This window comes from Muntiacus reevesi, chromosome 1 (genome assembly GCF_963930625.1).
Source record: "Muntiacus reevesi chromosome 1, mMunRee1.1, whole genome shotgun sequence".
In the NCBI taxonomy this organism is placed as follows: domain Eukaryota; kingdom Metazoa; phylum Chordata; class Mammalia; order Artiodactyla; family Cervidae; genus Muntiacus; species Muntiacus reevesi.
The window spans coordinates 141,983,392-141,996,417 of NC_089249.1; the positions used below are offsets into that span (position 1 = coordinate 141,983,392).

Consider the following 13,026-nt stretch of genomic DNA (forward strand, 5'->3'; position numbering starts at 1 on the left):
GAAGTCTGGAGTGCTACAGTCCATCATCAGGTCGCAAAGATTAAGACATGACTAAGCAACTAAACAACAACAACAAATAAAATTATTAAATATATTGTTATATAAAATATATAAATATATTGTTACCTGATCATGTTAAAATATATTTTTAAATTGTTGCCACTCACATATGTAATTTTTTAAAGCCTTTCCAAATTGATTCTCTCTACTACAATTTCTATGTGAAAACTATGGTCACTATTTGCCCAACAATTTATCAAACACCCATGCTCAAAATGAACTAACATTCCCTGATCTTTCCAGAGAGAAAGTCTTAGTCATCTTTTCAGCTTCTGCATGCATATAATACCTAGCACAAACAGATCCTAACAAATGTTGGCTGGTTTGGGTGGATGGATGGATAGGTAAATAAATCTGCCTATAACTCTCAATTCCAAGGAGTTTAATTTTTAATGCCATTCTGCAGGATGTTAAAGCAGTTTTATCATGCTTTTATTCCTCATGTTTTCTGCCTCTATCCCTCTTCAAACTCTTTCTGAAAAAATTACAATCACCCAAGCTTCATAATATTCAGTTTAATGGAGCTAAATTGTAGCATACAGTTTTAATAATTAAAAGAATACATGCCAAGCCTTTCTTATCAATGAATTTCTCTTAATACTAAAGCTTGAATCTAATTATAAATAAAAATTAAAGTGCCTGGAAACTGAATATGGCACTATAAATATGTCCAAAGTTTCTACTTTAGGAGACATTTAAATTTGTTTTAAATTGAATACAATAACACATAACTATAATACTTTATCCTGTGGCTTGCCAAACACATAGTTCCTAATTTCCTACCTTGACAAAGTGACTAATTCCTTATCCTTTTAAGATCTAGTCTCCCTCTTAATATTTACTCTAAATATTATTGGAAAACTGCTACTACTAAATGAACTTTGTTGCCCTGTTCACTTTCCACTATAATACTGCTCCTTCTATTCCACTATTTGATTGGCTTTACTTTTTGCAGTATTAATTATATCAAGAATAATTTTTAATTTACATCTGCTTCCCATCCAGATTTCAAGTATACCAGAGAGGAAGAAATGTGTTTATCTTCTGGACGTCTCAATGTTCAGTGCCTAACACAGAGTTCAGTCCATAGGAGATGCACAATAAACATTTGTCAGGTGAATGTAAGATAAATGGAATCAAAGGAAGAGATGTTTTTTAAATTTTGTTTTGCTTTGCTTTTGTTTCCCATGATGGAAGAGACTTCTGAGCAGAGGTTTATGAAGAATGAGAACGCCTAAAAGAACCACTAGAAGAGTGAGAAAGAAAGCTGATAGAGGAAAGAGAAGAGAACTGCTAGGAATACTGAGAGCTCAGTTAAAGTCTGCTTCTCACCAACAAAAATCACAACCAAGCTAATATGAAAAATAATCAGAAGCAAAATGAATTGAAAATAAAGCCTGAAAGTGTAAGTATTATAATTATCAGATATACGGTAAAATGAGTATGCATGTGTTTGAAAAATAGAAGGGAACTGAAAGTTGGACAAATAACATAAAACAGACTATTAAAATTGACCAGGCACATATAAAAGAAAACCAAATGGAACTACTAGAAATAAATAATAACAACAGAAAATAGAAATTTGGTATAGATTAAATAGAAAACTATACATAACTCAGAAGATAATCAAGGAACCAGAGAAACTAAAGAAATTACTTAGAACACAGCACAGAGAGGCAAAATAACAGAAAGTATTTAAAAACCAAAGAATTTAAGAGACATTAAAAAAAAACTAATAACAGAAAAGCTTGTCAGAGATGTACAGGAGAACAGGAAAAATGGAGAAAAACTATAATTAAAAGTGACTGAAATTTTCTCAGATTTTAAGAAATATATGAATTCTGAGTAGAATAAAATGAAGCCCACACAAAAGACAAAGAGCTGATCTTAAAAATAACCAGAGAGAAAACATACACACACAAAACGACAGCTTCAAAACACTAGAGAGAGAAAATCATGTCCTAAAGTGAGCAGAGATTTATTAAACAGAATCCAAAAACTACTAACCATTTAAGAAAGTAAAAACGTCAACCAGATTATATTAAAATTATGAACTCTTTAAAATTATGAGCTCTTCAAAACATAAACAATGAAAAAGTAACTAAGGGAGTAGGGGACAACATTTCCTGTAGATATATTCAAAAATGGATTCATATCCAAAATATATGAAGACAATCTATAGAGACAATTTAACAGAAGACATGTTTAAATGGAAAAATATCTATGAAAATATGCTCAATTTCATCAGTTATCAAACAAATGCAAATTAAGATAAAATGTTTCTCTAATAAATATGAAAAATATCAAGTACTGGTGAGCTGAGAGCAAGCAGAATTCTCATACACACCTAGTAGAAATATAAATTAGCACAACTGGTTTGTAAAATTATCTGGTAGTAAATACTGAGACTGAACATATGAATACCCTGTGATTCAGCAATTACATCCCCAGGTACACATACTGTATGAAAATCCATATACATGTTCATTAAAGCACATGTACAAAAATATTCACCACGGGGCTCTTACTGATTGCCAAAAATTGAAAACTATCCAATCTCCACCACAAGTAAAATGGATTAATAAAGTGGCATATTCATACGATGCAATACTCAGAATACAAAAATATCCAGCACCCAAAAAGGTAAATAATACAATGTCTGGCAATCAATCGAGCATACAAATAGGCAGGAAAACACAAGCCAAAAAGAGAATACTCAGTCAATCAAAACTGAACCCAAACTAACAAAAATGCTAGAATTAGCAAACAAAGACATTGAAAGAGTTATTAATATTACAATATTGTGCTGTGCTGTGCTAAGTCATTTCCATCATGTCCAACTTTTTGAACTCATGGCTCTTACATCTCCTGCACTCGCAAGCAGGTTCTTTACCACTAACACCACCTGAAAAACCCTACAACAATATTACATATGTTCAAAAAGATAAGCAGAAACAAAGAAGTCTTTTTACTGGAATTTTAGACATACAAACTACAATGTCCAACATAAAAGATATACTGACTGGGATTTATGACATATTAGATGTTGCTGAGGAAAAGATCAAAAGACTGGTGAACTTGAGGACAAAGCAATAGGAACTATACAAATTAATACACAGAGAAGAAAAAGAATTCTTTAAAAAAATAAAAGCACATCAGTGAGATGTGGCACCATTTCATTCGTGCCAATATATGTTCAACTGGAGATCCAGGAGGAGAATGAAGAGAGGAGAGGCTAGAAAAAAATATTTGAAGACAAAATGGCTGAAAAAATTCAGAACTGGTGAAAGCTATGAGACAACAGTTTCAAGAAAACACCAAAATCCAAGCAATCATGAAGAAAACGACACCACTTCACACCATAGTCAAACTATTCCAAACTAGTGATAAAGAAAAAAATCTTAAAAGCAGTCAAGAGTAAAAAAGACATTATGTACAAAGAAAAATAAGGATAACATCAGGTTTCTCACAGTAAACAAAACAAGCAAGAAGATAAAAGGGCAACATCTTTAAAGCTACAGAAAGAAAAAAATTATCAACCCAAAATTCTATACCTAGCAAAAATATCTTTCAAAAATGAAAGCAAGACTCTTTCAGAGACACAAAAGCTGAAAGAATACATCACTGGCACCCCTGCATTGTAAGAAATGTTAAAATAAGTCCTTCAAGCAGAAAAAGAATGAAATTTAGCAGACAGAAATATGGATTCATACAAAGGAATAAGAAATACCAGAAATAACTACATGAGCAAATATGTAAGCTTTCTTACCACTTAAATCTCTTGAAAGATAATGACTGTTGAAACAAAAACAATAACAATATATTATGGCATGTATAAGACACAAATAAATAAAATATATGACACTAATAGCATAATAAAGACCAGGAGGAGGGAAGTACAATACACCACTCCAGGGTTCTTATAATATATATGAGTTGATACAATACCACTTGAAGGTGGACAGTGATAAGTTAAAGATGTATACCAAAACCTTAAAGTAACCAGCAAAATAACATAATAAAAAGTTATAGCTGATCAGCCAGCAAAGAGATAAAGTAGAAAATAGAAACCAGAAATATTCAAATATTCTGAAAGAAGGTAGAAAAGAGGAAAAGGGAACAAAGCAGATTTAACAAATAGAAAGTAAACAGTGAAATGACAAACTTTACTATATCAATAATCATATAAAAGGTAAACACAGGCATAACTTGTTTAACTGTTCTTCACTTTATTGTGCTTTGCAAATAGTGTATTTTTTACACCTGAAGCTTTTTAGCCATAAAGGTAAATGATGATTAGCACTTTTTAGCCATAAAGTAATCTTTAATTAAGGTATGTAGAAGCAACTGTCAGAACCGGACATGGAACAACAGACTGGTTCGAAATTGGGAAAGGAGCACGTCAAGGCTGTATGCTGTCACTCTGCTTACTTAATTTATATGCAGAGTACATCATGCCAAATGCCAAGCAGGATGAAGCATAAGCTGGAATCAAGATTCTCAGGAAAAATATCAATAACCTCAGATATGTAGATGACACCAAAGGTAAAAAGCAAAGAGGAACTAAAGAACCTCTTGATGAAGCTGAAAGAAGGGAGTGAGAAAGTTGGCTTAAAACTCAGCATTTAAAAAAGCAAAGATCATAGCATCTGTTCCCATATAAGTAGATGACACCAAAGGTAAAAAGCAAAGAGGAACTAAAGAACCTCTTGATGAAGCTGAAAGAAGAGAGTGAAAAAGCTGGCTTAAAACTCAGCATTTAAAAAAGCAAAGATCATAGCATCTGTTCCCATCACCTCATGGCAAATAGATGGGGAAAAAATGTAAACAGTGACAGATTCTATGTTCTTGGGCTCCAAAATCACTGTATTGGTGATTGCAGCCATGAAATTCAAAGACACTTGCTTCTTGGAAGAATAGCTATGACAAACCTAGACAGTGTATTAAAAGCAGACACATCACTTTGCCAACAAAGGTCCATATAGTTAAAAAGTTACGGTTTTTCCAGTAGTCATGTACAGATGTGAGAGCGGGACCATAAAGAAGGCTAAGGGCTGATGAACTGATGCTTTCTAACTGTGATGTTGAAGAAGACTCTTGAGAGTCCCTTGGACTGCAAGGGGATCTAACCAGTCAATTCTAAAGGAAATCAATCCTGAATATCCACTGAAAGGACTGATGCTGAAGCTGAAGTTCCTATACTTTGACCATCTTATTAGAAAACACTCTGATGCTGGGAAAGATTGAGGGCAGGAGGACAAGGAGTGAAAGAGGATGAGACGGTTGGATGGCATCACTGACTCAATGGATATGAGTTTGAGCAAAATCTGGGAGATAATAAAGGACAGGGAAGCCTGACATGCTGCAGTCCTTGGGGTCACAGAGAGTTGGACATAATTGAGTAACTAAACAACAATACTATTTTTTATATATAATGCTATTGCATGCTTAATACACTATTATACTGTGTAAATACAACCTTTATATGTACTGGGAAACCAAAAAATTTGTGCAACTTATTTTATGGCACTATTTGCTTTATTGCAATCGTCTGGAACCAAACCCACATTATCTCCAAAGTATGCCTGTAGTCTAAACAACTTAATTAAAAGGCAGGTATTATCAGATTGGATAAAAAAAGCAAGATTTAACTATTCACTTCCTATAGGAAACAAACTTTAAACATAAAGACAAATAGATTAAATGTTTTAGAATATAAAAAGATATACCATATAACCCTATGCAAAAGAAAGCCTAATATAAGACAAGCATATTTCAGACCAAAAAATATCACCAGGGATAAAGAAGGGTTTTATAATTATAAAGGAGTCAATTAATTAACAGACCAAAACAATTCTAAAGGTTTATGCATCCAATAACAGACCTTCAAAATCAATGAAGTAAAAACTAATATAACTGTAAGAAGAAATAGACAAATCCACAATTACTGTCCGAGATTTCAATATGCCTCTCAACAAGTAAGACAGTGCAAGAATAAAGATTTGAACTCAACCAACTTGACTTAACTGTCCTTTTAGAACGTTTCAGTAATAGAATACACATTCTTGTCAAGCACACAAAGAACATTTACCATATTTAGAACATTATACCATATTTAGACCATAAAGCAAGTCTCAATAACTTTAAAGAGATTAGAATCATAAAAGTGTTTTCTTTTAACACAATGGAATAAAAAATCAATAACAGAACAAGATCTGGAAAATGTCCAAACTGAGCAATGTATTTCTAAATTATGAATTTCTTCCTACATACCCCTTTCTTAGTAAATGGCAAAAGTCCTGTTTCAAAAAATTCCACATTGTGGGATCTTATTTCTATAACATTTGGGCATAATCCTGGCAATATCTGGAATAAGAGAGATCCATGAAAATAGTAGAGATAGAATAAGAACAAAGACCATATCCAAGAAGACCCTTTGATATGTTACTTTCATGCCCTTCCTTCTGTTCTATAAAGAGATCCCTAGGCAAAACTCCTGGAGAAGGAAATGGCAACCCACTCCAGTACTCTTGCCTAGAGAATCCTGTGGACAGAGGAGTCTGGTGGGCTGCATAGAGTCGGACACGACTGACGCGACTTAGCATACATGCATGCACTGGATAAGGAAATAGCAACCGACTCCAGTATTCTTGCCTGGAGAATCCCAGGGATGGAAAAGCCTGGTGGGCTGCCGTCTCTGGGGTCACACAGAACCAGACACGACTGATGTGACTTAGCAGCAGCAGGCAAAGTTCCACTCTGGGCTGGTTTCAGCTCAAAAAGAAACCTTTATTATTTTCTAGCCTCTGTGCTATCCTCTCTACTTCTTAAAACTTTTTTCCCCCTTTATCCATGTACATTTTTTTTGTCCATAGGTTAGAATGATTGTCTACAGGTGTTCCTCAGCCCCAAAATTAGGAAGGAGAGAGCCTTATCTCGTTATTCTTGTTAAATCCTTTAGGTCCCTAAGAAAGAACTGGTATGCTAGAGATAACCACAGATACCTTTTTTCCTTAATGGTCTCTGGACCCATTGTTTCCTGAATCATCTAAGAGAAAATCTAAAAAAATCCTAGCCAGATGGAGGCATGGTATCTAAGCGGAAATGAGGCTTTCTTAAAATAAGATAAAATCCTTAACTGCTTCTCTTATAGATACCTGTAATATTTTTTTAATTTTGGCATTTGATCAAAATAATACTGATTGGAAGGACCATTTGGATTTATATACCATGAACATTGACATAACAATGCACAGCATGATATCAAACTCTGGGAAAGAAAAATTGCATAATATAAGTTTGTAGTTCAGGAAAGGTAGCAATATAAATTTAAAACCTGGAAAGAGCAGGACAGACTTTGCATAAAGTAATATAATCATATTAAGATTATAATCTTATAAGAATCTTATACTTATTTATCATCATAAATTAATTCATTGTAGATAACTCAGAGGGAAGCAAAATAAAACTATTGTGATTGGAAGACACCACTTTCTAAGCACTTAGATCTGTAAGACAGATTGCCAACACCTTCAAACTGAAAGGGAATTGAAACAACTAAACAAAACTATCCACTAGATAAATGTCAATAAATAATGAGAGATGAGTGACTATGTTTAAAGTAATTTAACTAAAATCCTTAGCAGAACAGAAAAACTACTAGAAAATATTTACATAATAGAAGATGATAATTTAAAAATCAAGAATTTAAATGGGAATGTGATCCATCAGAACTAGATTGGAACAACTATTATAAACTGATGGCTCTATAAGAAAAACAGAAAAAATATTTATCTTCTCTGGCTCTGTCAACTCAAGTGGCCTGGGGCAATGTCATCTCCACAATGAAACCTTTTTCTACACAAGAAACCAGAGTTCATTGGGAATGGCTGGTTTCAAATATGAGGCTGAAAAGTATAAAGTGGGCATGGCACACCTACTTATGGAAGAAAATAGGAAATTTCCAAAAACTAATTAGCATTTGTTCAAAGATAAGCCAATCTAAAAGAAATTTCCACTGGCTAGTAATTTGAATACCATAAGAAGATTACTGGTGGAGACTGACCAATGCACAGTATAGAATCTAAAAACCTATGAGTCCATAATGACATACAAAGAAAGGAAAGATTAGCATTAAAATATTTCAAATGTGATAAACAGAATGTTATATTTCTATTGAGCCTACTTAAATCTACCTTGTAGGCTTGTTGTGACAATTAAAGACATTTCTCAAAGAGTTTGGCATGATGCTTGACACATAGTAGGCACTCAATAAAGAGTATAAATTATTAGAAGAAAATATATGATAATTACAGAAAGAATGAGTATATGTGAGAATTCAGAAACAATAAATACAGTAAACAATTTCAGAAATTGGACCATCCTTACAAACTGGAAAACTTACCATTTTTAGGTTAACTAAAAGGTGTACTTGTAATTATTATCATATACTTTAAAGTTATCAGAGAATTTGATAAAAAAGTCAAGATATCAATTCAAATAATATTCATTTAGCACTCATACTGTAAGTCCAAAACTATAAGGGAATATAATAAATGGAGTACAATGGTATGAACTTTAATTTCAAGGAATTTACAAGAAACTCAAACCACATGGCAGTATTTTATGTAACATATTTTATGTGTTAGGAATTAGCATAGTTAACCTTCTATCCATATTTACATAAAATACAGGTTCTTAAAAGATATATGCCAAAATATATGCATAAAAAGTAGAATGCATATTGCCAGGGGCTGAAAGGAAGAGAGGAATGAGGAGTTACTGTTTAATGGGTACCGAATTCAGTGTTACAAGATGAAGAGTTCTATAGATGAATGGTAATGATAGTAACACAACGTTATGAATGTATTTAATACCACTGAACTGTACACTTAAAAATGAGATGGCAAATTTTGTGTTATATGTATTTTACCACAATAAAAATAACTGGAAGTAAAAAACAAAAGAAATATGTCAAAGGTAGATTAATCTAGAAATAAAATAATGAAAACAACACAGTGAGTTTCTACAAAGATTTTTAAATGGATTACAAGTTTAGCACTTACCTTCATATTTAAAATGGTAACACTTTCCAAGTAATAATACAGGAGAATTTCTACTAAAATATGTCTTCGTTTTCAACACCCAACCTAAATGAGATAGAGAAAGACAGTTTTGCAATTAAGGGATTTCAGACTAAAAGTTTAGCAGCATTTTCTTTTATTTCATTTCAAATCACTAATTCTCAATACAGATGTACATCTTTTACAAGTGGAGCAAAAATATGTTGACAATGAACTGAAAATACAGGGCACTTACATTAAATATTTTCAAATAAAGCTAAGTATTTTAACCACATTCTATCCACTTAAAGACCATGACAGAGAAAACATTTTATTTTTAATTTATTTTCAAACAAGTCACAATGTTCTCATGGTATAAAAATTAAAAGTTAAAAACTCTACCTCAGTTTTCTTGACATCAACCATCTTCCAAAAGGCAATAAGTGTTACCAATTTCTTGTATTTCCTTCCATTTTAGATAACTTAAAAGTTTAAAATATTTGAACATTCCAATGAAGTAATTTAGGGATAAGATCACAGAGTACACTGCTGCTGCTGCCACTAAGTCACTCCAGTCGTGTCCGACTCTGTGCGACCCCACAGACGGCAGCCCACCAGGCTCCTCTGTCCTTGCGATTCTCCAGGCAAGAATACTGGAGTGGGTTGCCATTTCCTTCTCCAGTGCATGAAAGGGAAAAATGAAAGTGAAGTCGCTCAGTTGTGTCCAACTTTTAGCGGCCCCATGGACTGTAGCCTACCAGGCTCCCCTGTCCATGGGATCTTCCAGGCAAGAGTACTGGAGTGGGTTGCCGTTTCCTCCTCCCAGAGTATACTAGTGCTTATGATAAAAGTGGACCTCTGAAGTTTCCTAGGGAAATCTGTTTTAACACCATCATTTCGGCTTAATGAGGATTTCTGAAAGTGATATACAAAGTTTTCAGACATTTTCATCTCAATTTTCCACCTCCCAAACCAAATCCTCAATCCTCAACTTTTAGCTGCAAACTCTAACTTTTTCAATTTTCTTCCTACTAAACTGTTTATATCTAAAAGGTACTATCCTTTTGACTTTTTATGATGTCATTAATATTCTCAATTTCCTAAGAAAAGCACTTGCCCATTACATTCCTGAATATTCCCAAGTATATGAAATTCCTGAGAGATAATGTAGCCTTAAAAAGCAACTCCTAAAATGTAAGAACATAGACATAGAATCTGAAATTGGGAGTCAAGACTAGGTCTAGTCTCAAGCAGATCAGCATTTATATTTAACACAATTGTTACAAATTTTAAATGAGTGACTTTTATGAAAGTGCTTCCCTGAAGACTATAATACAAATTAGTACAAAGAACAAGTACATTAAAATATGTATTTATAATAAAAATCATAAAAGTATCTGAGTTTGGTACTGAAACAGAGAGAATGGAAAGTCAAATACACTGATTAGACTTTGGATTACTGCAGTACTTCCCCAAATGGCTTCTCTGTCATCAGTCTTTCCCCATGCTAGCATATGCCACTTATCCCTGCCAAATTAATCTCCCTGTGGCTCAGCTTTGATTAGGTAACTCATCTACTCATCTGCTCAAAAACCAAGCTCAATGACTCATTAACCTAACAGATTTATAATGAACTTCTCTGTGATACTAAAGACTTTCTTCAACATGATACAAATTACCTTTAGAGCTATCTTTTCCACTAATTTTCATCTATACTCAAAGCAGACTTTACTATTTGGTTCATATTATTCCATGACAAAACTATCCTCCCCAATATCAGCCCATTTCAATCCATTTAAATCTTCTTCTAATTCAAACATGCAGTTTTTGTTGTTCCCAATTTACGAGTGTTATTAGTACCATGCTAGAATGATTTCAACCCCCAAACCAGTAACAATTCCCCCCTCCCCAAAAGGCAATATTTTCAAAGTAAGTCCTAAGAACTTCATAAAAACAACCTTAAAAATAAACAAAAAGCCTTTAAGGAGGACTTCTCTGTCCCTATGCTTTACCTTCAATCTACACCCTCTTACCAGTCACCAGTCCTTCCAAAAGAAAGAAAAGTGAATCTGAGTCAGGGTCTGAGGCTCTGCAATGATCCACATTTTACATAAGCCATAAGTTACAGTGCACAAAGAGAGTAGTTGTCTCCTAACAGTTAGGCCTAGAATTGACATAGCCTCCTTTCTCATTCTATTGGCTGACGTAAGACACAGGACAGCCCGGATTCAAATGAGAAAAAAAGACAACATGAAACGTGATTCACTGAGGACTGTCTTAAGAGAGTCACCATAAACAAAATGTTACCCAAAAACCTACAGTCCATTAAGCTAGCAATTACAAAATCATAAATAAAGCTTTAAAAGATGCAAACAAGTCAAAGCATAGAAAACAGTAGAGATGATAATGATTTTCTAGAGGAACAGAAATCATGAAGGATGATTTAGAAGAAGGATGAATTATTTAATATTTTAAAAAGGAAATCAAGTTTATATACCTCAAAACCTCATGTAAATAAGGAGGGAGGAAAGCAAAAATTAAACATTTTTTTCAAGAAAGTAAGGTTCAGTCATTTAAAATTTAAGTGTTATGCCATTTCTAGTTCTGTCTTCATAATACTGACATTGATCAAAAAAATAATCCTAAATTATATTCAGTGTATCCAGAGAACAGCAAGAATAGGGAGCCAAGGGAGGCTGGACTTGAATACAAGTTTCAAGACTTATCTAGATATGTGACCTTGAATATGTCAATCTCTGTTTTCTAATTTACAAAAAAAAGAGAACCTTAAAAAGATAGGAGATTTAAATCTCAGAAAGATATCTAACTCAGAAAGATATGAGATTTAATTGATAAGGTACATAAGCTATAACATACTAGTGGGTGCTCAATCAATTTCAGTCCTTCTTCACTACATAATGATCAAGGGATCAATCCAAGAAGACATAACAACTGTAAATACTTATGCATCCAACATAAGAGCACCTCAATACACAAGGCAAACACCAACAAACATAAAAGGGGAAACTGACAGCAATACAATAATAGTAGGGGACTTTAACACCTCACTTACACCAATGGGCAGATCATCAAAACAGAAAATTAATAAGGAAACACAAGCTTTAAAATGACACATTCGACCAGATGACCTAACTGATATCTTCAGGACATTCCATCCAAATGCAGAAAAATACACTTTCTTCTCAAACGCACATGGAACATTCTCCAAGACAGACCACATTGTGGGTCACAAATCAAGTCTCAGTAAATTTAAGAAAACTGAAACCAATCATCTTTTCTGACCACAATGCCTAGATAAAAATTACAGGAAAAAAAACTTAAAAACACAAACACATGGAGATTAAACAACACATTTCCAAATAATCAACTAGTCACTGAAGAAATAAAAAGGGAAATCAAAGAATTCCTAGAAACACATGACACAATGAAAACACAGTGACTCAAAACCTATGGGATGCAGCAAAAGCAGTTCTAAGAGGGAAATTTATAGCAATACAATCTGATCTCAAGAAATAAGAAAAACACCAAATAGACAACCTAACTTGATGCTGGAAAAAGAAGAACAAAAAAACCCCAAAGTTAGTAGAAGGAAGTAAATTATAAAGATTAGACTAGAAATAAATGAAAAAGAAATGAAGGAAACAATAACAAAGATTAATGAAACTAAAAGCTGGTTATTCAAGAAGATAAATAAAATTGACAAATCACTAGCCAAACTTATCAAGAAAAAAAGGGAGAAGAATCAAATTAACAAAATTAGAAATTAAAAAGGAGAGGTTACAACAGGCAACACAACAATACAAAGGATCGTAAGAGACTATTATAAGCTATTTTATGTCAATAAAATGGACAATCTGAAAGAAATGAACAGATTCTTAGACAA

At 33.2% G+C, this 13,026-nt stretch overlaps 1 protein-coding gene across 6 annotated transcripts in view; it reads right to left on the reverse strand.

Annotated features, from left to right (window-relative positions):
- The window catches only part of ATG4C (autophagy related 4C cysteine peptidase), a 97,368-nt gene that overhangs the window by 48,702 nt on the left and 35,640 nt on the right, over positions 1-13,026 (reverse strand). For all 6 annotated transcript variants that reach the window (XM_065928738.1, XM_065928744.1, XM_065928704.1 and 3 more), the window contains one exon: positions 9,126-9,209. In XM_065928738.1, the coding sequence (XP_065784810.1) occupies positions 9,126-9,209 (84 nt within the window). The remainder of the gene's footprint in view (positions 1-9,125; positions 9,210-13,026) is intronic.